The 26,533-nt window shown below is 40.8% G+C and overlaps 1 protein-coding gene across 1 annotated transcript in view; it reads right to left on the minus strand.

Moving 5' to 3' along the window:
- Window positions 1–827: 827 nt before the first annotated feature.
- LOC111977944 (calcium-activated potassium channel subunit alpha-1a) overlaps window positions 828–26,533 on the minus strand; it is a 270,409-nt gene continuing 244,703 nt past the window's right edge. The window contains exons 22-31 of the mRNA XM_070448702.1: window positions 25,012–25,236; window positions 24,034–24,226; window positions 20,528–20,641; window positions 18,875–18,958; window positions 17,088–17,218; window positions 11,520–11,714; window positions 10,864–10,982; window positions 8,416–8,640; window positions 7,012–7,040; window positions 828–5,896 (exon numbers count right to left, since the gene is read on the minus strand). Of these exons, the coding sequence (XP_070304803.1) occupies window positions 5,745–5,896; window positions 7,012–7,040; window positions 8,416–8,640; window positions 10,864–10,982; window positions 11,520–11,714; window positions 17,088–17,218; window positions 18,875–18,958; window positions 20,528–20,641; window positions 24,034–24,226; window positions 25,012–25,236 (1,467 nt within the window). The 3' untranslated portion in view covers window positions 828–5,744. The remainder of the gene's footprint in view (window positions 5,897–7,011; window positions 7,041–8,415; window positions 8,641–10,863; window positions 10,983–11,519; window positions 11,715–17,087; window positions 17,219–18,874; window positions 18,959–20,527; window positions 20,642–24,033; window positions 24,227–25,011; window positions 25,237–26,533) is intronic.

The raw sequence follows: 26,533 nt of genomic DNA on the forward strand, positions 1-26,533 counted from the left end.
AAATTCTCTAAAACAACGTTGGAGGCAGCTTACGGTAGAGGAATAAACATTGACTTCTCTGGCAACAGCTCTGGTGGACATTCCTGCAGTCAGCATACCAATTGCACGCTCCCTCAAAATTTGAGACATCTGTGGCATTGTGTTGTGTGACAAAACTGCACATTTTAGAGGGGCCTTCTATTGTCCTCAGGACAAGGTGCACCTGTGTAATAATCATGCTGTTTAAATCAGGTTTTTGATGCGCCACACCTGTCAGGTGTATGGATTATCTTGACAAAGCATAAAATGCTCACTAACAGGTATGTAAACCAATTTGTGCACAAAATTTCAGAGAATAAGCCTTTTGTGTGTATGGAACATTTCTGGGATCTTTTATTTCAGCTCATGAAACATGGAACCAACACTTTACATGTTGCGTTTATATTTTTGTTCAGTGTAAATATATATTTTTATGTGTGTCAATGTATATGACACAGCATCTAGGATACTGTAGTATCACAGAGATTTAATATGTTCTAATTATATTTCTATGTGTAACATTACGATAGTCTGCTCTTATAGGACATCATCCAGGGCGAGACTGTGAAGGAGATAACGTGTAATCAACAAGCTGTTTTGTGTGTAAGTCATGTTAATTGTTGTATGTATATTTGTCCCTTGTCGAATTAAGTATTATTAAACTGAATATTAACACCTTGTGATACTTTAGTATATTGTCATTGACTATGGTCTATTTTCTCCCAATGCTGTACAGTGCTTAAGACTAACATGCATCACTGTATGGAATATACACATTTTCTAATGCTGGAAGGAAATGCGAGGAGACGTTCCAGTTTTAGAACACAAATACATCCATTTTAATTTGAGAAAATACAAAAAGAAATCATGTACAATTTATGTACAAACTTTTTGTACAAGACAGTATATTTATCAGCAGATTATATTTGACAGAGTCAGGTAGATCAACTCAGCACCATCAAATTCTCCATATATCTATTTTCGCTTCGACAAAACTAAGTAGGCTTTTTCAAACTCCTGATTCCTGCAATGCCCATGTGCCAAAGAATCAGATATGTGACATGTGAGAGCAATGTCCTGAATTCCACCTGAACTGATAGGCAGCTGCCCCCCCCCCCCAAAAAAACTGAATTTTTTCTCCATCAAAATCAACTTAAAAATTGCCAACTGCAATTTCAATGTGTTGTTAAGACTTAAATCCCCCATAGTATTATATATTTTATTACATCTAGTACATTTTCCAGCAAATAAGTTATATCCATCCTTTACAGCAAGAAAATAGATTAACAAAAATATGAAACAATGTGTGAAGTTTCATAGTTCTGACTCTTAAGTTGACTAAAACACTGACAGGTGGTCTCAAGCACATGAAACAGCCTGGCCTGTGCTCTCTGTGCATCCTTCAGTCATTCATACCTTCTACCACACAACAAACATGTTTTAACATCTCTCCCTGCAGTCTCCTAACAACAAGATAGGTACCTTAGGCTACAGACAGTACGACCAACACAGATGTATGATATGTTGAAGGTTGATGAGCAGTGTCCCTGCCCCATGTACCCTTCCCTCCTTTTCAATGCCACTTTTTGCTATAGTGGGTCTTCAAACAGGCCCTCCTTTAGACCTACAGCACTGCCTGGCACTCTACTGGCATAGAGGCATTGATGGCTTGGATGTTCCCCATGCCAGTATAAGATGCCATACTCGTATACATTTACTTCCCTTTCTGAGAGGAACTAACTCAATCCTTACTCATTCTGAATAAGTGAGTGAGTCTGTGAATGACTGAACGATGCTTGTTCAACAACACTTTTCATGGCACTTCAAAACACTCTAAAACTTTAGAGGCGTACATTGCAAAGACTTCAACATCTAATACAAACGTATGATATGGTATAGAGCAGTACCTTAGATTTGTGGAGTATTTGCGCTGGAAAGAGATAAAGCTTAAAAACCTTAGAATGTAAGAACAGGTTTCAGAACAGGTTTCAGTCCAGTGTTGTGATTTTTTTCCCAGTTTGAGTCAAACCATTCACACAAATTGTGGGTACACGTATTGAAAAAAAAATAAAACATTTAGATACAATGAAATGGACTATTCTGTAAGTATGTGTCTGCTTTGGGTTGTGATTTGTACCATTTGATTTCTGAGTAAAGTGGTATTTAAGTACTTCTGAATACAAAAAAAGAAAACTCTGTAAACAATCAATAAGCAGTAGTGACAGTTTCAAACAATCCATGGATATTACTATGGTAACATAATTGACTAGAGCTGACAAAATGGAATGTAAACCTAATAAGAAAAAACTATTTTAACAAGAACAGTAAAATTAAGTATGTCCTCTCTTTATTGTGATAAGCCTTGCTGAATTGGTGCTACCCTATGTCTGCATCTCTGTGATGGTTGATATTACCAGGTCAAATTACACCTACTCTTTCCATTTTATTGTTGCAATGTGGATAAGGATCTTTAATTTCAAAAGTCTAGTTTTTCTTTTTTTCCATATATGGCAAAATAATAATTTTGTCCTTTGTGAATACTATGTATAATGAATTAAGTCATTGTCAGTATCAAATATCAATTCCTTATTTTTCAGGCTAGCAAGTATATTATTAACAACCCAATTATACATTGATTTTTACTCACATATTTTCTGAAAATAATTCTACTTGCTACAAAGTGTGACGACAATGTAATCACAATTCAAAAGTTCACCCCAGGACAATGTCAATGAGCCCCACAGTAGAGTTGCAACACACCCAATAGACAGACAGAAAGCTCAGGTCATTTTGCTTCAGAAAGTCATGTGATCTATATAATGGGAGGAATTTACACAACATATTTAGACAGAAATATTTGGGGAGGGGTTCTCGCGAACGACAGGTCTTTAGAAATACATGATATTTTGTCTATATTATCATGGCTATCTGTTCACTGCAAACAACCTGATGATGGTCTAACAATCTCTCTCTGTCACATAGTTTGAAACATGTCCATGGAGAATGACAGTATACAGTATACACGCACATAAATACTTCAGTGTATCTCTCCTTAGAAAGAGACCTAATTTAGGTCAATCATTGATAGTGAAGGTCACACAGTTTCCCCCTCAGAAGAGAACAAATGGCGAAACGCCTCAGATCCAGCTTCATGCACCTTTCCGATTGGCTCTGTCTGGGTATTACTTACACCCATTGAAACTCAAGTTTGTTTTGAATTGTTTTATCCCATTTCTGTTTGACTCACACATCTGTATTCGTATTCACTTGTCGATGAAAATGAGCAGTCTTATACACAGCGATAAGGTTTACCAATACAGCTACAGAGATCCTTCAACTAAGCCCATCTACGTTTTAAGGAGCACTCAACAGTTAAGACAAAAGCTTAGAGTTAAATTTAGGTAATATCCTACACAATATTGACTTTTAATAATGAATATACTTTCAGGGATGGTCTTTGTTGCAAAGAGGAGAGGACTACTGTTCTTCAATGATGCATGTCTAATTATAAGTATTTCAGAATTTATATTAATCATTTTGGTAAGATTATGTTTAATAAAGCAATTAATTTGGGAATAAAATTTTTATATGCAATTATAGGCCTGGTAATATTAATAATGGATTACTTTCATAAAGCATTATTCACTAGGTCATGTGTACTAATAAGCAGAAATGTATTATGCTCATATGGATATAAAATAATCATGTTTGTTTATATAAAGTAGCCAGGTTTAGTTTTTAGTTGGATCATCTGTGACTCCATACCCTCTCATTTCCAAGGCTGCAGCTCTGTCTGGGTTGCTTTTGGATAAAAAAAAAAATCGGTCCATTTTGAACACACACTTGAGCCTTGACCAGGATAACATGAAGAACACAGGCAGTATTCTCCAGCATTCTTCATAGTCATCAGCGGCATCGTTTTAAACCAAACTATGATTGAGCTGTTCCCTAACGTTTACCTACATAGAGTTTAGAGGTGTTATGATGACATCAGGATTGGCAGCGGAGAACATCCAAGCTCTTTACTGCCTCCGTTACCAACCCTGTGCCAGGCAGTGGCTCTGGTCAAAGGAGGACCCATTGATGCCCAATTTACGCAATATGTGGCATTGCTTCTCCAAATGTCTCAACAAACAAAAAACATTCAAATAATATGCTCATTTTTTTCATTCTTAAATCCCAATTTTCGCCAAAGATATCATGGCAAAGGTTTGGACTTAAAAGCTTTCCCTAAAGTTTTAGGGCACACAGCTAATGTTTGTAAAAAAATGTTCAGCTCAATCATAGTTGGTGTATTACCGGTGATGTGACTAAGTATAGAAACGTGTTTAATTAGTTCATTAGTTGATCCGCAACCCCAGACAGATCTAGTTCCTATTTGTCTTGGATGATTGTAGCCTTGATCCCACATGATGCTCCCCCAGAGGCTGAACCACCATCACAGACACACTGATGGAGAGATGATGATGATACCAATGTGTGCATTTAACTCAGATGTACCACCAATGTTCTTACTGAGGGGACACGTCGCTGCCATGTACAGTACACACATTGCATGTACATACCATATGCATCGTCTGTCCACACAAGGGAGAAGAGAAGGCTGTCTTTTCACCCCATTCATGTTTTCACCAGGGACGAGACAAGGTTGTCCATTCACCCCTTTCATGTTTGCACATAAGGGATAGGACAAGGTTGTTCTTTCATCCCTTTTATGTTTTCAGTTTAAGGTGATCATCTGCGCTCTATTGTTATAGAAGGGCTCAGGGACATACCATGCGATGATAGGAGCTTGAAACGCTGTCATAGACATCATTATCATCCATATTCATTGTGATATCACCCGAACAGATGTAGGTACAGCGTAGCTATATACTCTGTCAGCCAGCTTATCCCAGAACTGTCTCTTACTGTACTCTGAGTCTCAAGACACCTGATTTTCAATATGATCCCATTCTACAGGACTGGAATGCATTAATTGATTACTCAACAGTGTGATGACATACAGTAGCATACCCTAAGCAGTGACGTAATGGATCTTTCCACATTACCACAGTACATCTCTCCAAATGACAAGCAGCTTTTCTTTCATTCAGTGAATCAACAACCAAAAAGCTGACATTTTCTGTGATGGTAGTTGTTTTGGGGTGATGTCAATGTTTCAAGTCGTCATGTTGCAAAAGAAGGTGGTTAGTTTTTGTGCAAATAGAACAGAAGCAGATTGGGAGTATGAGTGGTGAGCAGTGAACCCCAGCCAGTTTTGTGGAACTTTTGGAGATGTCATGATATTGTGATGAGAAAACTGCCGCGGCCCTCATCCTCCAACAACAAGTAGTAACCTCAGCTACAGTAGCCATGGAGTGTGGTCACACAAAGATGTGAACTATTGCAAATAATGACAGGAAGTACTTTTTCTTCTCTTTTTTCAACTCTTAAAATAATTTCAAAAAGTGCTAGGGGGATGAACAATCCTTATTTGATTGTCATTATGTACATCTCTATGGAAGATTGATAAATAAAACATTGTCCATTGTAGAGCATGGAAGTAACATTAAAGGTATACACATAGGAGGTCCCTTCAAGTTGTGGTGTTTATGTCAAACCCTTGATCTGTAGAATGAGTGGGGACCAATGAATCAACATCATCATCCCCGTTTGTCATCTCTCTTTCTCTCCTTTCGAAAGAGCGTCCAGACTTCTCACGAGTCATCAAGGGGGCCTGGTTTTCAGCATTCATCTTCAACTTCTCTGATTGGTGGAATCAGACTGCTAGTGGATTTGTATTGGTTGATTTGGTTGGCCATGTGAGTGCTCATGGGCTTGATCTGAATGTTCCGTGGGTAGGCATTTTCTGGTTCATCTGTAAACCATTTCCTTTCTGCGGAGGGATGGGGCAAAAACCAAATGTTAGTGTTCAATAATCTACATGGTGTCATGTGATATATTACTGTCTCAGTTTAAGTAGCAGTCTTTTATAGCATGTATGACCATCCAATCCAAAACGCCATGAGGGACCATAGGTTTCAGATCAGTTACTTAATTTCCTTCCAGATAAAGTCATTTCAACTTTGGTGTGTGCATGTGCATGAGTGTGTGCATGTGTGTCTGTGTGAATGGGAGTGTGTGTGTGCATTCAGCTTAGTGCTCAGGCTAGTGTGTTACAGAACAAGCGTGTGATGTTTTAAACTAAGGTGAAGTAAGATGTCTGTCGTCTAAAACAACCACAGGGTTATGAGTGCAAAACTTAATGCCTCATATACCTCTGCAATTTAGACTTCATATTTGTCATGCCTTCCTGTTTCGGGGAGGTGTCCGTTTGAGGTTTCGAGCCTACTCATATCGATACCCGAGCTATGATCTTTAGGTAGGCGTCGATCTTTAGGTAAGCGACGACAGTTTGTGTTAGGTGTGTTATATCGTCCGTGATAGGCAACACCTTGTCTCTGTGGCTCTAGTTGATAGAGTAATACTGAATCTGGATTACAACGTATTTCCAACACTTGGACAACATCAGTCATCTGATCGCATTCAATAGGAAAGAATATGTGCAAACACACAGACCTCTCACACAATGCAATTTGTCTCAAGCTGAAATAAAGCAAACTAAAAAACATGATAAATAATAAGGAAATTATACAAAATAGAGGCTCTGTCTAGAGAAAACTAAGAAAAATCATCATCAGGTGAATTAAGGTGTCAAGGAGGTAAAACAGAAAGATAAGTAGAGGAGAAAGGTTGGACCTCATGCAGTGCAGAGATGGTCCTGGGCATGACAGGGAGAGGGCAGAGGCAGCAGCAGCCATTTTGCTTTCCGTTGTTTGAAAGCAAAACTTAAACTGAGGCGTGATGACTTATCCTTACAGGAAAATAACAAAAACACTACAAAACCTCCCCTTGTCATAACAATCTCCACAGGGACAAAGTTATGATTAGAACCCCACGTTAAGGGTGCTATAGTAATAGTAGGACATGCAGAATCGTTAACTTGCATACCTTGGCTCATTCTATTCATCCTTGTTGCACTTCAGAAAGAGAAGTAGGTAATCTAATTAAGTATGGTATTACAATCTACAAGGCAAATAACATGTCTAAAACACAATCACTGATATGACTGGATCTCTTGCTGTACTCTATGTAAGCACTGACACTGTCTGCAATTTATCAAACCAAAATCCTATTTTCTAATACGAGGCCCCATTGCCAAAATAATATTTTTTTACACTTTTGTATGTTTTATGTTATTTCAATTTACTTACTGAAATGACCCCGACCCTACTTATCAGATGTTCCCTTATCCCTTTCTACGTTTCTAGATACTGAACACCTACAATTCACTTCCCTAACATGCAATGTTGAAGAGGAATTTAAGGTAAATGCTAAGGAACATTTAAAAGGACACTAAGACATTACAATTGATCTGTTGTATTTAATCTTAAGAATGAACCTAAAACATCTAACACGGTTTAGGGAGTGGTGTTGGTAGCATGATATATCACCATTATAATCAAATTCTCTGAGTAGCTTTAAAATAATGACTTATCGCTCAATATAACTTAATGTATATATGGTCTTATTCCATACTATGGAAAATATAACAAAATTAAAAACAGAACTAAAAATAAGCATTTGAGATTGAGAACTAGGAACATGGACATGCGATGACACAGAACAGACACAATAACCAGACAGATGTCCACACAGATGGTCGAATGATGTTTCTCGTTCATAGACAACCTGTAGAGTTTTGTCTATTTAAATGGTGTTACATTAAATCCATAACCATGCCATACTGTTTGTACAAATACCAACATATAAGAAGGCTATGCCAATACGAGTCAAATTATAGTGTCGTATAGAAACTAACAGATCTAGCAAAAAACAGCTGGCATACCGGTCACCGGCTTTGTAGCAAGACAACATATGAGAGGTCTTTCTATGTCAAGGTTCCTCATCTTCTTTCGGTGGTATCTTGAGTTCTTAAATGAATGCTCAAATACAGGTTCAATGAGGTCAGCGGAAAATAAGAAGTGTTTTCTTTTGCTCTACAAATATTATTTGTGAAAATAATGCACATCAACGTTTCCATTCATGAGATCATGGTAGCTATGGAGGCAGGCTGAGAGCAAGGACCACATGCTGATGGTTATAGAGCAAACATTTCAACAAACATGACGTGGACGTTGAGCACATAATCTCACAAACAAAACACAAACCCCAACAAACACACAGATATGGATAATTGACCCAAACAGTGTCTCACACACACGCACACTCAAACACACTCTGGCCACAACCCTACATAGACAACACCCACACCAAACTTCGATCGGGAACGCATACTACACATGCCCGAGCAAACACAGACAGACACACACAACAAACATCTCATCCACCTACTTCTGTTTGTGGCCGGCCTCCCGGGCCTTGCTGCTGCGGTTCTGCCGGTTGGTGGTGGGGATGGAGTGGACGGACGAGCTCTTTTTGCTGGAGGAATGGGAGGAGTGAGAGCTGTGGGAGAGGCTGGCCCGGGACTGGCCTGCGTTGTGGTCAAACTGCATCAGGCAGAAGATCAGGTCTGTGGGGACCAGCTCAAACTCATACGGAGGGTTGGTGATCACATACCTGTATACAGTAGAGGAGTTAGTGGAAGAGAGAACCAAACAATACTGTATAGTCAGTGTCTATTTTCAAAATAGAAAGTTAACAGGGTGGGGTTGAAAACTAATCAGTTACAAGATTTGAAAAAACGATTTATTTCAAATCAAAATTCTTCTCTGTGTTAGAGGCCAGAGGCCTGAAGGCCGGATCAAACATTTTGGGTAGCCTTCCACAAGCCCATTCCTCCTGACAGACCTGGTGTAACTGAGTCAGGTTTATAGGCCTCATTGCTCGCACACATTTTTTCAATTCTCCCCACAAATCTTCTATGGGATTGAGGTCAGGGCTTTGTGATGGCCACTCCAATACCTTGACTTTGTTGTCCTTAAGCCATTTTGCCACAACTTTGGAAGTATGCTTGGGGTCATTGTCCATTTGGAAGACCCATTTGCGACCAAACTTTAACTTCCTGACTGATGTCTTGAGATGGTGCTTCAATATATCCACATAATTTTCCTTTCTCATGATGCCATCTATTTGGTGAAGTGCACCAGTCCCTCCTGCAGCAAAGCACCCCCACAGCATGATGCTGCCACCCCCGTTCTTCACGGTTGGGATGGTGTTCTTCGGCTTGCAAGCTTCCCCCTTTTTCCTCCAAAACAGTTACATTTTTGTTTCATTAAACCAGAGGACATTTCTCCAAAAAGTACGATCTTTGTTCCCATGTGCAGTTGCAAACCGTAGTCTGGCTTTGTTATGGCGGTTTTGAAGCAGTGGCTTCTTCCTTGCTGAGCGGCCTTTCAGGTTATGTCAATATAGGACTCGTTTTACTGTGGATATAGATACTTTGTACCCGTTTCCTCCAGCATCTTCACAAGGTCCTTTGCTGTTGTTCTGGGATTGATTTGCACTTTTCGCACCAAGGTACGTTCATCTCTAGGAGACAGAACGCATCTCCTTCCTGAGCGGTATGACGGCTGCGTGGTCCCATGGTGTTTATACTTGCGTACTATTGTTTGTACAGATGAACGTGGTACCTTCAGGCATTTGGAAATTGCTCCCAAGGTTGAACCAGACTTGTGAAGGTCTACAATTTTTTTCTGAGGTCTTGGCTGATTTCTTTTGATTTTCCCATGATGTCAAGCAAAGAAGCACTGAGTTTGAAGGTAGGCCTTGAAATACATCCACAGGTACACCTCCAATTGACTCAAATGATGACACAATTAGAATATCAGAAGCTTCTAAAGCCATGACATCATTATCTGGAAATTTCCAAGCTGTTTAAAGGCACAGTCAACTTAGTGTATGTAAACTTCTGACCCACTGGAATTGTGATACAGTGAATTATAAGTGAAATAATCTGTCTGTAAACAATTGTTAAAAAATGTGTTGTGTCATGCACAAAGTAGATGTCCTATCCGACTTGCCAAAACTATAGTTTGTTAACAAGAAATGTGTGGAGTGGTTTAAAAACAAGTTTTAATGACTCCAACTTAAGTGTATGTAAACTTCCGACTTCAACTGTATAATATAATCATCAGTGGTGTAAAATACTTAAGTACAAATACTTAAGTACTTTTGGGGGTGTCTGTACTTTACTATTTATGTTTTTGCCAACTTTTACTTCACTACATTCCTAAAGAAAATAATGTAATTTTTACTCAATACATTTCCCTGACACCCAAAAGTACTCTTTACATTTTGACAGGAAAATGGTCCAATTAACACACTTATCAAGAGAACTTCCCTGGTCATCTCTACTGCCTCTGATCTGGCGGACTCACTAAACCACAAATGCTTTGTTTGTAAATTATGTCTGAAAGTTGGCTATCCGTCAATAAAAAAATAAAATAAAATTGTGCCGTCTGGTTTGCTTAATATAAAGAATTTGAAATGGTTTATACTTTTACTTTTGATACTTAAGTACATTTTAGCAATTCCATTTACTTTTGATACTTAAGTATATTTAAAACCAAATAATGTTCGACTTTTACTCAAGTAGTATTTTACTGGGTAACTTTTACTTTTACTTGAGTCGATTTCTATTAAGGTATCTTTACTTTTACTCAAGTAGGACAATTAAGTACTTTTTGCACCACTGACAATCATACTAATATTAAATATTATTCATATTAAAACTAATATTAAAACAGCTAATATTAAAACAGCTAATGTTGTGACACTAACTGCCTTGAGAGGCGAGAGAGACGGATGTTACATGTTAAAGATACACAGCGACGGTCTCACCGTTTGGTACACTGGCTAGGCGTGGCGAGGTGAGCGTCTCTCAATCTGTAGATTCCGAAGCACAACATGTTGTACGTCTTCAACGCTTTACAAAACAAATCTCCATAGCAACCGCCGTCCTGGAAAACAACAAATAACAAAAAAACATCAGGGTGTGTTTTCTAATAAAGTGTAATCATTTATCTAAGTGACAAAATAATTCAAGTCTTTGCAAATGTCAAACTGCAGTGCCCTTGATAAGTTCTGCTGAGTGTTTTTGTGGAGATAACAATATACAGTGTAAAAATTTCCCTTATATCATGCAGGAAATGACACAGAACAACATCCTTTCACTGTGTGACATGCCCCTTCAGAATCTGGCCCCTTCAGAATCTGAAGCACTCTTGACAACAACTGTAAAACCTTTAACACAAGATAAATAAACAATACACTGATAAATTAAAAGGTAAAATAAATCATGGGATATTCTCAGACAGTTGCATTATTCCTTTCCATAAAACACACCAGAACCCTCCCTTCCTCCTCCTTAACAGAGCCCCTCTTGCGTGCTCTCTGTTCTTCACTTTGTATTAAGTGCCGCTAGGAGGCGAGCAGGCAGGATTGGGTGCTACTGGGGAGTGCCAAAATGTGTCAGCTCGGTTTAAACATCCACTTACCCCCAAGTCGGCAAAGGGCCCGTCATAGAGGGCTAGCTGGGCTACACGACACCTGTCTCGGTTGGCCAGTGTCTGTGGCGTGCTGTAGCCCCCTCGCAGGGCGTTCTCTTCGGCCAATAGAGCCTCTAGCTCCGGGGTGGCTCCCCCAGTCACCAGCGTCCGGATTAGGGTGAGGATATTATCGTTGAAGTATGTCTGCGGACATAAGAGGATGTGAGATCCGTAAGTAAGGAGACGCCATTAGAGCCACAACGGTAGAGGATAAGTGGCAGATGGAGAAGGGGAGAGATGGGGAAGAATGAGGAGAGGTTTGGATGATAGGGAGGGAGGGAGAATGATGAGGAGAAAGGGATGGGAGAGAGGGATTGGGAAGCATGGCGAGGAGTGGGGGGAGGGGATAGGGAGAGATGGGAGAGAAATGAGGAAAGATGAGAAGGGATGAGGAGTGAAAAATTGAAAAATAGGGATGTTTAGAGAGAGACATGGAGTGGACGCGCCCCATGTTATCTAGACCCCGGGCCTGTCTCTTCATACAGGCCAGACAGAGAGGTGAGGAGACAGGGCAGACCAATTACAGAAAAAGGTTTTCTTGTACCGGAACTACTTCCATTTGACATTCATTCACCAGACTTGCTTACCAAGACAACTTCTACTCAACTTCTCCTCATAGACTGGTTTTGCAGGTTTCACATCAATACCATTACTCCTTTAATAAAATACATTGAAAAGCTGAAGCAAGCATGTTGATAATGCATATTGTTCCAACAGGTATAGAAATACAATAGCAGAATAGAAGCTCTAGTGCTCTATTTTAACAAACCTAACGCAATAGTAAATCTAAGCGCTGGCGGTAGCGCTGTAGGTCTGGGAATGTGTTTTCACAGCTGTTATTATGAGCGCAATACCTGCTGGTTGCCCGAAAGGCCTGGATTTTGATGAACAAACAAGTCATAGGTGTGACTTGGGCTTGGCCACTAACTGGCCAATCAAGGTGTTCCATTGCTTAATATTGTATGCGTTTGTCTCAAGTTCTGTAGGTTATTGATGGTCTTTGCGCTGTCATCTACTCGTCTGGGGGCAAGGAATATTCTTGCCCGAGTCCATTGTGAATTGATAATACAGTTTATTATATTGCATAGGCGACAGTAACAACTGATCGCAACAGTAAAAAAAAAACATCCAGTGTTTGTTCAATATGTAGGCCGGCATTGTAAAATAAGACTTGCCTAGTTAAATAAGTGTTAAATAAAATGTCTGGTGTTGACAGTCACCATTGTTGTATTTGGCTTTAACAAGTACAGGCCTTTTGTCATTGCACTTCTCCTCAAATAAAAACTACTAGGCTCCCGTAAAATGTATAGTATGTGTGAGGCACATTCTCAATAAGCAAGACATAGCCTAGGCCTACCGTTGATACTGCATTATAGGACTGAATCATTTAAAAACATTTGGAGGAGCGCATGTTTGGAAATTGGGATGGATACAAGCCGAGCACTGCAGGTAGGCTTATGTGAACTGTGAATAATGCAAAAGCATGATGAGTAGACCATTTAGAAACCTTTTATGGATAGGCTACTTCTAATGCATGGCCAGGATAAGAAATACATCCGACGCATTATTGTGAAACCAGCTTTCGTTAAAGTAGGGTAAGGATTGCCTCCTGAGGGCTTGGTTTTTAATTAAACTAAATGGAAAACAAGCAATTGTTACAGGAAAATAACTTCAATGTTTTTAAATATGAGTGTCACCGGATGATCTCATCTCTCGTTCCATGGTGGGCATGGGGACATGTAGCCTACATGGAGGGGGTTTTACGCACATCCAAAATAATAACAGGAGATGGGCAATAAAATGTAATAGCCTACATAGATAAAAAGGGGATGTCCACTCACTGTTTTGCCGCTGCCAAACTTAATCTTTTAATAAAGCTTTGGTGATTAAGATTCATTTCAAAGCGGTCTCCCCAGCTAGCACAGTGGATCTGGGCCGATTCCGGCTGAGAGTCAGACTCGGCTGATGTGATGTGGCCAGAGTCTGGGCTGCCTTCGGCAGTATTACTTATGGCTAGGATTGAGCTCGGGACGATTCCGGTGTGAGTTATCTGGCCCAAATGTATTACTTGGGGCTCGGGCCAATTGAGGCTACTCTCTGGCAGATGATTACACGGGCTGCTTTATATAATTAATATTTTATTATTTTTCCATATTTTCTCATTGTTTCTGTAATAAAAAAATACATTTAACATTAAATGAAATTCTTTAAGAGTCCTGTGCAGTATTTTAGTATTTTGATACTTTGTTGATGGAGCCTCCCGAGTGGCGCAGCGGTCTAAGAAACTGGATCGCAGTGCAAACTGCGTTGCTACAGATGCTGTTTCGAGACCGGTGCTAGCCGCGACCGGGAGACCCATGAGGCGACGCACAATTGGACCAGCGTCGTCTGAGTTTGGGGAGGGTTTGGCTGGCCTGGATGTCCTTGTCCCATTGCACTGTAGAGACTCCTATTGCGGGCCAGGTGCATGCACGCTGACACGGTCACCAAGTGTTTAGTCTGACAAAATGTTTTTTTGTGGATGGGATTAATTTGTATGTATAAAATGTATAATAGTAATATTTAAAATTACTAAATCGGGTAATTGTGTATACATTTATTTAAATTTGCATCGGGCCGCTTCTGGGGGGATTCTGGTAAGATGCCGGCAAAGTCGGCTGAATTCCGGTAGACAGAAACAGCCTAATGTACTTGGGCCGATTCTGGGCAGTCATTCATTTTGATTCCGGGCCAAGTCCGACAGCCGATTCCGAGCCGATTCAATCAGTTCCAGCCCCCTGGAAGAGGGCCGCTTCTGGGCCGATTCCTCATTGCTAGCTGGGTCACAAGCCAAACGCTTTATCGATCCTGAACACTTGGCGAATGCATTGGTTGGGACAAAAAAACAGCCTTCACTGAGAGGAAGGGAGGCTATGCTTGTTTTTTAATGACATGAAACGAAATGGGAAAAAACTGTTTGTTTCTAAATATGAGGTTTACGGGCACAAATAGCACATCTCTTGTTCCATTCGCATATGGGCACTGTGTGACACGGCTGGATAGGCTGTGCTTCCGTTGTCAAAATCCATGACATAACTAACCTCGTTACAGCTAAAACCAGCTTTCGGTTTGTCTTAAATATCCCCAGATATTGCCACCCCTCTCACGCAAGCAAGCTCATATAAAACAGGTAAATGACCAATCTGGCGCTATGCTTTAACAGGTTAAAATTGCAAACGAGCGTGTGTTTGACAATTTCACTGGCTTAACACCAGCCGAAAATAGAGCCCCTAAAGTCCACGCTATCACTTCATGGAACACAGAGTTCCTATTGCAAATTTTTTCACAATATTGTTTTGAACATTCATTTTATGACTGATGCCCGCCTGAGCATTCTAGTCAATGCATTGTCAATTGTCACTGATGAAGATATATAATTAAAAGTGCATTAGAGTGGCTTGGAAATACAATTACACTTCTAAAGGAGGCAAATCATTTTTAGGAAAACCTTTTGTCATCATTTTGATGTCACCAGAATGACTTTAGATGCAGTATAATGTTAGCTAGCTAGCATAGATTGAGTCGAGACCACCGGATTTTAGATAGCCAACGTTAACATTGCTAGCATTTTATTTTATATACACATTTTACTAGCTAATGACAACATTGCCATCTGTCTAAAGTACATTTTACGACATGATAATGATAGCAAACTTTTTTCCTACTAAATATTTGCCTACTTTAACAATGTCATCGTATTTCCAGGCTGCTATAGTGCAATTTAAGCGAAATTGTCATTAGCCGCTGTTAAAAATGACCGTGTTTATCACAACTTTTGGGCACCACTATGGCAGAGGGCGGCTTGATAACGTTAATAACAATGGTACTTTGTAGGGCAGTTGGTAGAGCATGGCACTTGCAACACCAAGGTAGTGGGTTCGATTTCCGAGACCACCCATAAGTAAAACGTATATGACTGTAAGTCATGCCCTGAGTGGCAGCTTTTCTCCCCAGGCTCCTGACAGCTCTGTGGAGATCCATGATGGATGAGCGCTGCCCATTAGCCACCCTCACCTCTGACCACAGCCAGTGTGTGTGTGAGGGCTACTCTGCTCTACTCTAACCTCACTCATGATGTAACAAGCTGGAATTAAGGCATCACAGCACCAGAGGGGAGTAGCGATGGTCGGAACGAAGTCACAAGATAATACTTTTTCCGTATCTTGTCTTCAGGAAAAGGGCTGACATTGTTGGAAGATGAAAGTGTTTTGAAGGCCCACCTTGCGTGTCATATGTGCCATTAGAGGGAATCTCAGCACATTTTTACAAGGCACACCTGTTAATTGAAATGCATTCCAGGTGACTAGCTCATAAAGCCGGTTGAGAGAATGCCAAGAGTGTGAAAAGCTGTCATCAAGGCAACGGGTGGCTACTTTGAAGAATCTCAAATATACAATATATTTTGATTTGTTTAACACTTTTACTCCATGATTCCATATGTGTTATTTCATAGTTTTGATGTCTTCACTATTATTCTACAATGTAGAAAATAGTAAAATAAAGAAAAATCCTTGAATGTATAGGTGTGTCAAACTTTTGACTGGTACTGTACCTTGTTAAAAGATCTAATAAGCCCCTTGAAAGTTCGTTTCGTGACACTTTATATGAGGAGTGGTGGCAACAACTTCCATTTTGATGTCAGTGGAGCTGGCAGCGCTGTCTGATCAATGTGGCATTTAATTTACCAACTTCTGCCTACTCCGTATTGCTACCGCGCTGAGCAGATCTTATGATGCTACCACATCCTTTAAGTCTACCCCTTTATTCTGTGTGTGTGTGTGTGTGTGTGTGTGTGTGTGTGTGTGTGTGTGTGTGTGTGTGTGTGTGTGTGTGTGTGTTGTGTGGTGTGTGTGTGTGTGTTGTGTGTGTGTGTGTGTGTGTGTGTGTGTGTGTGTGTGTGTGTGTGTGTGTGTGTGTGTGTGTGTGTGTGTGTGTGTGAAGTGTGTGTGAGTGTGTGTGCGAGCATCTGTGTGCGCCTGCGTGTAACCAGCATTAGAGACAGCAGACATGGGTGCAGGTGAGTAGACATTACCAAGTATACACTACTGAGTTTACAGTCCTTAGTATACAGTACTTAGTTAAGTATGCACGTCTTATAGTAAACCCACTATATGTGTATTGTCCTGTGGCCGCTGTCATCTTGTATGAAAGACTCAAAGCCAATCACTTCAAGCCCTTGACTGCTGCATGTTGCAGCAGTCAACTGTTTCCCTCCTCAAATGCTGCTTCACACTATGGCAATAATAGCCACTAGCCTACCTAAATAAAATATTAATTAAAATATGGATTAAATATATATTTAAATATCGATAAAATAGACTTCAATTTTACAAAAAGGTCTCCTGGTGACTTCTACCCCGTACATGAGGGACATTTAGTATGATGTTGGATTAAATAGAGGATAAAGAGGATAAATGATCTAGTGCATACTAAGAACTGTGTAAACTGAGTAGCTTATACTTAGTATTGTCTACTCACTGCACTCATGAGAGAGTCCAGCACGCTGACAGCGAAGGCGGTTCCGCAGGCGAAGGGCTGTGTCAGGTACAGCTCTGTGTCCGGGTCATCATCATCATCTTGGTCCAGGAACTGAACGTTGGAGTCGTTCACTGAGAGGGGGGAGACCCAAAACACAGTCAGAGAGAGAGAGAGGGCAAGGAGGACACAGCACAGCATGCCAAACACACACCCACACACACACACCTGAGGACCAGAGAAGTAGAGAATCGCTGGGTGACTTAGCTAGGGCACTTTTGTGTTGGTGAACTGTGAAGCGTTGTTCGATTTTAGAGTGTTTTTGTGACCCATTGAGTCAATATAAACCAATATTCCTAGTTGGAATCCAGTGTTAATGTTCCTAGTCAACACCCAGTCTTAGGCCCTGACCGGAACAGAATCATTCACTATATTAGAGGAAGACACTTACGGGTCCTTCTATGACTCAAGGGCATACATTCTCACAGGTCTCAGGTCTGGAGGTATAGAATAGATAGTGGTGTTTGAACCAAAGCGTTATGGATTTGGCATTCATGGTAGATGCACAGTACATTCCGTCATGAACAAACCATTTCTGTAATTGCATTCAGGACATGGATTTTACCTAGTTGTGCGAAACACCTCAATCCACCATATTGTGATTTTTATATTCAAGATGATATTGTTCAGGTGAGAAGATCATGCACGTAATGTAACATGCATTTTAAAGCTTCATTGATATCTCAGATAAGAAAATGTGTGGTCACATCGTCACCTATTGAGATATTGAGGTAATTACCTTTTCCTGAAAGTCAAATGATTATTTAAAACAACAATAATAACATAGAGCTGTGGGGTAAATTCACATAGCCACAGCCTGCTTTTAAAGATCGAAGTAATACGACATTCTGAAATTGTTTATGATGAAAAAAGTTCAAATCATAACATGGCCAGGGTAGAAAAATCTCTTTCTATACTGTGTAGAATATTGCTAACCAGAGGAAATTAACACAAGATGAAACCATATAAAAACAAACTTATTTTCAACCATTCGTGAAGATGACTTTCCCTAGTAGAAGCGTCTGGTCTTTATTTAACCTCAGATGAGAGGGTTCTCTTTCTAGCGCCAGTGGACAAGAGCCTGCGATCCAACTGCATTTGATAAGAGGCTTCACACAACACAAGGCTTTCTTTGACTCCTTCAAAAAAAAGAAGCAACAACCCAAAAAATAAATAAAAATAAACATCATAAAGGGAAGGATTGATCTATAGTTTTTTGAAATATGATTTCTTCCCAGGCTTCCTCTGTGCTGCAGAGGAACAGACATGTCAGTCAACCAGACAAAGGGGCTGATGATGCAAACGGGCCCAGGCCAAAGAGACTGAACCGGGAGGTGGTGGGGTGTTGAGGGAGGGGTTGGGGTCGGGAGTGGGGTGTGTGCTATGAAAACAGCCACAAGGACAGACCGAGCAATGATCAAAGTGCCGGAACGATGCTCTGAAAAAAACGAAACGGAAAAAAATAAAAACACCACGGAAAAAAATCATTAAATAAAAGGCCAAAACAAGACAGTCCATTTTTCAACCAGAAACCGAGAATTAAAAATAAAAAATGTGTTCAAAGTGAAGCCATGGGAGCAGCCAGCGAGGACCTCGGCTGCAGCCAGATACATCAAGACAAGATGATAGAGATAGAGAGATAGATAGAGAGAGCGAGAGGGGGGGGCGAGAGAGAGAGAACAAAAGAACGAAAGATCGGACGGCAGCGAGCGGACAAAAGCCTGGCTTACCCAGCTCAGTTATCATTTGTATGTTGATTCCACAGTTTTTTTCCTGACTGAATGAAACCAAAGGCAGTATTTTGCCAGGTTTAGCTAATGACAGTAAGACGTGTGGAGAGCAGAGGGGGGAGAGATAGGGTCGTTATTGGAACAGCTTCAAAGAGAAGAGAAAAAGAAAGGCAGTTCTGTCTGAGACCACGCATCATGTCAACCACAGGATTAGACACTGACTGTATGTAAAGGTAGCCATGGTTGTCCATGACATGCAACTACGGCACCAGAGATTAAAGTACATAGCCCAGATGCGACTGAACCATACCACTAAAACACAAATTGCCAATTTGTACGGCTTTTAAGATACCAAAGGGATTTACAATGTTGTATACATAAACCAACTTTATGTGACTCCATCAAATTGATCTTGCAATTCAGCCAGCTTCTTAACATTTTCCATTAGACTTGCATCTTGACTATGGTGCTGTAAACTGACAACATTGACACTACAATTATAGTGTATAGTTCCAGACTGATGTTCCCCACTTTACTATCTTCCTACTCTCAGAGAGGAGGATGACAATGTTAGTGATGCTGGTACTAATAACCAGGGCCTGACACTATATGTGGGGGTAGAATTATTCTAAATCAAACATAGCTGAAAGTATTCCAAATCAAAACGGACCTGTGGAATTCATTCATATCCAACCAAATACTGCAAGATAAACCTGAATAGCTACACTTGTTTTGTTGATTACATATGTAGTACTCAAGAGTTTGAAGAAAGAGAAGTGAGAAAACATTCATGCTGCTTCATGTCCCTGTTTCTCTCCCTGTCTCTATCGGTGCCTCCATCCATCTCTTAGCCTCCTCACGCCTCAATGCTTTCTAATTGGGTCAGAGGGGAGAGATAGAGACAGAGTGGCCGGTCTCTAGTGCTTTATTCAGGGGTGATAGAGTGGCTCTAGTGGCCCTGGTCTCTGGTGCTTTAAAAACCCTCAGAGATGTGAAACTTTCATGAGTCCCCTGGACCACATGGAATACTAGAGAACACAGCCAGCGCCATTGTTATTATTAAATGCACCCATTTTGCTACTGTGGCACTTTTTAGCTTCCTCTCGCACTCTCTTTTTACTCTCCCTCTCCATCAGGCTGTTAATGGACAAATGGGACCTGCAGGAAGTGAGAGTGTTCTGACTTCGTAACGAGACATCTCAGTTAGAACGTACACAAAGAGAGTGACATTTGAAATGACAACAAATGCTCAGTTTTGTATCTAAATCCATACAAATCTCAGCGAAAGTCACTAATCGTTAATCTTTATCATCAACATATCGCTAGAATTAGTCATCACAGCCATAGAAAATAAAGAGTTCGGCCAACTAACCGCCACATTGGCATCAAACATTCCACAACAAAAACATTCAAAGTGTTCAAAGTGTTGGAGTTGGAGTGTTGGAGCCAACATGGCGGTCCTGAAGATTCTAAATCTCTAAGTGAGTTGGCCAAACTCTGTGTACATTTTCACAGTATTTTCCCAATAAGCAAAACTGGTTTAAATAACATCACAACAACCAGAAAGTGGTTGAAATGACATAATATTGACATTCTATGGACCTGTTTTGCCCGCAATCATTAGTGAATGGTCAGTTGGTGTGTGTTTCTCACCTAGTTCAGTGATGATGGGGATGTTGGCGCCAGTGGTGACGGAGGCCTGGCGTGCTAAACCATGTACTGGACTGCTGTCTGGAGATGACCGGTCCATTCCAGGAGGCGTGAAACCTACACAGAGCACACAGAAGGATGCACACAAAACCATTGAAACTAACAGCAAGAGCTAGATACCCACAAAAACAAGATGTACCGAAACCTACATCACACAGAAAAAGCTATATTTGTACACAAACTGACACAAAACCACGATATATTCCATTATTGAAAGCGATGGCATAGAGAAACAACAATACAGACGGATACAAGACAATGAGATGTAATATTACAACACAGAGAGAAATACACCAAACCATGAGATATCACACTGATATCACTTCACAAATCACATACCTCAGCTTCGGTGATTGAAAAGGTTATATGTAATTTTGTTTTAAAAAACTGTAAACTATAATCGAAAAAAACAAAGTATGTTGATTGACCATACACAGTCTGTCAAATGCCACTATAACTTAGTAACACTAGACTATTCAGTAAAAGCTGCTGGGCTTACTGACTGAGATGGGCTCTTTGTATTGTTCAGAAGTGCAGATTGAAAGATGTGTAGACAGGGACGGGGAAAATGAAGCAGGCGCTTCCTAAAAATGTCAATATGGATATTGCGCTTTTAGGGGTCAGCTGAGAGACACATTTAGCATTCGCATCCTTCCATCAACCTGCCTGCCTTCCATACATTTTATATGTGCTTCATTTTGTTACCATAAAATTGGCGAAGTGGATCCTGAAAACCTTTTATCGGGAAAATAACTGTGCGATTTTCGACCATGAAATACAAGAGGCGAGTGATGGGTATGAATTCACATGACTTCACATTTTTGCATTTCCTCAAAGTGACACAAACGCCTTAAATCAGTAATGCTTGATACATAATGCATGACCTGTGTTGTGACATCCATCATTTAGTGCTGACTGAAGCAAAACGCCACCTCATAGTTCTACAGCACAGCAGCGACAAAACAACGCACGACGGGAATATATTCAGGTCACAAAGTTTCAGGGGGGGGGGGTCATTTTCTGACAGGGATCTTTTCATCCTCCTCACCACAGAGGACACACCAGTTCTGCATTCATCACAAACTAGAGGCTGAACTGAAAAAGACACACCCTTGTTACGCCAGTTACTGAAACTGGGAATAGGCTAGGTTTGACAATCTGTAGCAGTCAGACTGGAAGCTCACTCAGAGTATGCTTCATATCTATAAAATAGGACATTTANAGCAGCGACAAAACAACGCACGACGGGAATATATTCAGGTCACAAAGTTTTATAACAAATGTTAGACATTTGAGAGTAGTTGGGAGGATGGAGGGGTGGGGGGGGGGGGACTTGAGGGGCTGTTGTACAGTACAGAGCTTCTCACCCTCCTCAGTACAGAGGACAACACCAACAGTTCAGCATTCATCACAAACTAGAGGCTAAACTGAATTATCTACACTCTTGTTATGTCAATTACTGAAACTGGGGATAGGCACGGTTTGTAGCAGTCAGAGACTGGAAGATCACTCAGAGTATGCTTCATTTTGTTGACGTCTATAAAATGTTACATTTATATCTCCTGAGAATGACAACTTGGTTTTGGATATTGCCTCTAAAAAAACATTATTCTTACATGATCACAGTAAACAACAAGTCAAATATACAGTATCCAATTGTGAAAGTACTAACAATGGATAAAGTGAATACATCTGAAAATTTGATTTTCCAACAGAGAGGGCAATGCGTCAAAATCAGTTTGGCTACAAGTGACCAAAAGTTAGATGGAGTTCTACACAAATCATTGACTATCAGTCAGATTGTATATCGGAGTGGATTCATTATAATGTCTTGACTGCATTTGGCATGTACTTTTCTAGACTTCTAATACTGACAAACAAGAGGGAAATAGAGTTTCTCACAAAACAAAATTGTTTTACGGCTTCCATACCATACAGGAGCAAATGCATCCATGTGGGCTATAGACCCCCCCACCCCCCTCAGCCCCCAGGCACAACTTAGCTCTGCGGTCTACAGACTACATCGTACCGTAGACCGCAGCCATGTGAACGTCTCCCTAGCGATACAACTCTTTACTTATTCATGTGCACCTTCTTGCTTTAAATTTCACACCCCACATCTGAACAGGATATTGTCAGGGAGGAAGGAATCCACAAAGCTATACACTGTGATATATTACACCTGTGCGTGTGTGCGTGCGTGTGTGCATGTGCGCTCTTAAACTGCAATATGTATCAGTGGAATGGATACAGACAATGTAAGACAAACTCATTGATAACAATAGGCTTCATCAATCGACCGCTGTGACAGGCCTTTGGTTCCCAACCTTTTTCGGTCACTGTACCACCAACTGAATTTTGCTCTGCCCGGAGTACCCCTGAAGTATCCCTTCGTGTATTTTTACCAGTAAGCCTATGACATCATGAGTCTTATCAAGTACCCCCCTGTGGATAGGCCAAGTACCCCCAGGGGTTATTGTACCCTTGTTGGTAACCACTGGTGTAGGCCCTCCATGTCTGTGAATACTGCTCCCGTGAGCAACAGAGACCTCCGATTTAGTCTGCTCATTGTGAGACAGCACATCACTCACTCAGACCAGGAGAAATAATAGCATTTTCCTACATCATGTGGAAGTGCTTGGCATATTACGCATAAGTTAGTTGGTCTATCTACGCGTAAGATTCAGTCCCTCCATTATTTTCTGATCGTAATTTTTGTTGCCTTCTCAACAATCCCCCGCCTATAATGCGATGGTTTGCAAAATTGACCAATCGCTGTGCTATTACCACATAAAACAATCACCACACAAAAAAAAAGAGGGCTTGCAATTGTAACCAATCACCGCACTGTTACCTCATAAAATGGTTCAGTGAAGCCACACGTCAACACATTTTTTCCCCCAACATAGTATTTTCCTGACAAATTGGGACACAATAATTAAAAATCGACATACAAAATGTCAGAATTGCAGCAGCAAAATCAAGCATTTCTGCCCGCAAATATGACAAAAACACACTGCAGGATCCTGGAGGGACTGATTAATAGATAAATGGAGGAGGTGGAGGATGGACTGCCATGAAAAACAGCTGAAGAAGGCTGTCTGGTGATTAGTACTGGCTGGTTAAACATGATGACACCTGATGGGATATGAGGCTTATCTGTTTGTCTGAATGCATCAACAATCTGTTCCACTCAGTCTGCCAGACAGACAGACACCATAACAACAGTCATGTGGTTTCACATCATTAAAGGATATTATTTATGAGGTTGAACACCACTTTCCATTTTATTTACCGTGTTTATTTACCATTCTTAAAAAAATAACTGATTTAAGTGGTAAAACTATCCTCTTCCCTCATCTCCTCTCCTCCTCTCTTACCCTCAACCCTGCAGCCAGAACAGAACAGTGCAGAACAGTATTGTATCTTGTAGGCCAGTCAGTCCTTACCTTGGGAGTTAGCCTGCAAGAGCCCGATGCTGTCGTCAAACTGCATAGACTTGATGTTGAGCGACGCCAGAATGCATTCCTTATCCTGCAGCGAGGCGTCGTCGATATTGTTCTGATTGGCCGACAGTATCACGCACATGTCGCAGAGGTTGATGTTGACAGCCCTTAAATCTGCACGACTTAATGGCGTACCCTTCAGGCGCGGTGAAGAAAAGAGACGGACAGAGAGAAGAGAGAAGAAGGGGGAGAGAAACTAATTAGAGACTAAGTGATGGGTGCTTTGGGAGATTAGATAACAAGTATTGTAGTTTTAGCGGCAGTGACATTCAGCTGATCTAACTGGGCACTGGGGAATCAGAGACGTGGACTAATCTAAAGGGTAGTGGGCGCTGAAGGCTAACAGCCTTGGTTTCTTAGGGCTCTCTGATACTCAGTCAAGGAAGCATTAACAAGCTCTAAAGCAGGCAGCCATGCCAGACTTTCACATCTGAGATGGCCAAGGAAGGGCAGCTGCAGTGTATTTTAACTCCATATGAATAGACAGGATTCGCTGCTGTGAATTGATGGAAGATTGAATTCAGGAACCAGTTGTGGAATTGACAAGAACAGCCACAACAACCACGACAAATCACAAACAAATCCACAAAGGAAATACTATATCACTAGGTAATGCTGCCATTACTGCTTTATCACTGCTTACAGTCATTTTACCCTTCACCTTAGATTTTTTTTCATTCAGACAGTGCGAGGCAACAAAGGGAAGAGATCTCATAAGTCAACTGAGATAAGAAAATACAAGTAAACAGTCTCAAAATAACAACGGTACAGCTGGGTTTGGTATTGAATCCTGGAGCGTTGTTACACTGGTCTACTCACAGATAGAACTGATCGTGATGGCATTCTATGGTATTGTAAGTACATTATGTTGTCAGTTGTATAACTTTGGCTTGTAACCGTACACATTACAGTGGTACTCACAGGTAGTATGGAGACCTTGGGGAAGTTGTGTAGGGTTTCCCACTCTCTCCTCAGGTACTCCAGCGAGCCCACAAACACTATGGGCTTCAGCTCGTGATAATGGAAGTTGCTGGCTCTCAAAGGCATCACCAAGTTTCGCAGCCCCACTAGAGCGGACGTGACATCTCCAAATATACAGACCACTACATGGCCGCTCAACACCGTCATGGATGCCTCACTCCGGGTCTGAGTAGGGAGAGAGAGAGGGGAGAGAGGGGGAGAGAGAAAGAGTGAGAGGAGGGAGAGAGACATGGAGACAAAGAGAATATTGGGGCACGAGAGAATGAGAGAATAATGGGACGAGAGAGGGATTGAGAGAAACAAGAAAGAAAGAAAGAAAGAAAGAAAGAAAGAAAGAAAGAAAGAAAGAAAGAAAGAAAGAAAGAAAGAAAGAAAGAAAGAAAGAAAGAAAGAAAGAAAGAAAGAAAAGGAGATAGAGGACAAACGCATAGCAGTCAGAAAACAGAGGCAGAGTGCTGATGAGAAACCCTGCAGCCCCACCCTTTGCGGTGTTAGGCTCAAGGTGAACCCGGTACAGCTCAATGCAGTTCATACACTAAATGGTCAAGGAGTAAGGTGTATAAAACTGCTTTTCAAAGCCATGCTTGTGGTGGTTTTATACTATGACCCAGTACATAGAAAACAGTCGACTCACCTTGTAACAACAGAGAGGCATTGAGAGAAATGTGGATATACATTATTAGTATGTGGTTGTTACCGCTATGTGAGGGAAACGGTTTCTTTAGAGCCTACCGTACCTCAACAATGCTTCATTTTTGGCCCAACAGGTGCAAATAATTTCCAACTCCATTAGAATATTTATCATACTACACAGCTAGAAACAGTGGAAACACATACCGTATCAGTCAAACGTTTGGACACACCTACGCATTCAAGGGTTTTTCTTTATTTGTACTATTTTCTACATTGTAGAATAATATTGAAGACATCAAAACTATGAAATAACACATATGAAATCATGTAGTAACTTAATGCAATCAGTTGTGTTGTGACTGTAGGGGTGGTATACAGAAGATGGTATTTTACCAAATAGGGCTAAGTCCATATTATTGCAAGAACAGCTCAAATAAGCAAAGAGAAATGACAGTCCATCATTACTAAGACATGAAGGTCAGTCAATCCGGAAAATGTCAAGAACTTTGAAAGTTTCTTCAAGTGCAGTCGCAAAAACCATCAGGCGCTATGATGAAACTGGCTCTCATGACCGCCACAGGAAAGGAAGACCCAAAGTTACCTCTGCTGCAGAGGAAAAGTTCATTAGAGTTAACTGCACCTCCAAATAAATGCTTCACAGAGTTCAAGTAACAGACATCTCAATATCAACTGTTCATAGGAGACTGCGTGAATCAGGTCTTCATGGTCGAATTGCTGAAAAGAAACCACTACTAAAGGACACCAATAATAAGAAGAGACTGCTTTGGGCCAAGAAACACATCAATGGAGATTTGACATAAGAAATCGG

Source organism: Salvelinus sp. IW2-2015, linkage group LG18 (assembly GCF_002910315.2).
Source record: "Salvelinus sp. IW2-2015 linkage group LG18, ASM291031v2, whole genome shotgun sequence".
Lineage (NCBI taxonomy): Eukaryota > Metazoa > Chordata > Actinopteri > Salmoniformes > Salmonidae > Salvelinus > Salvelinus sp. IW2-2015.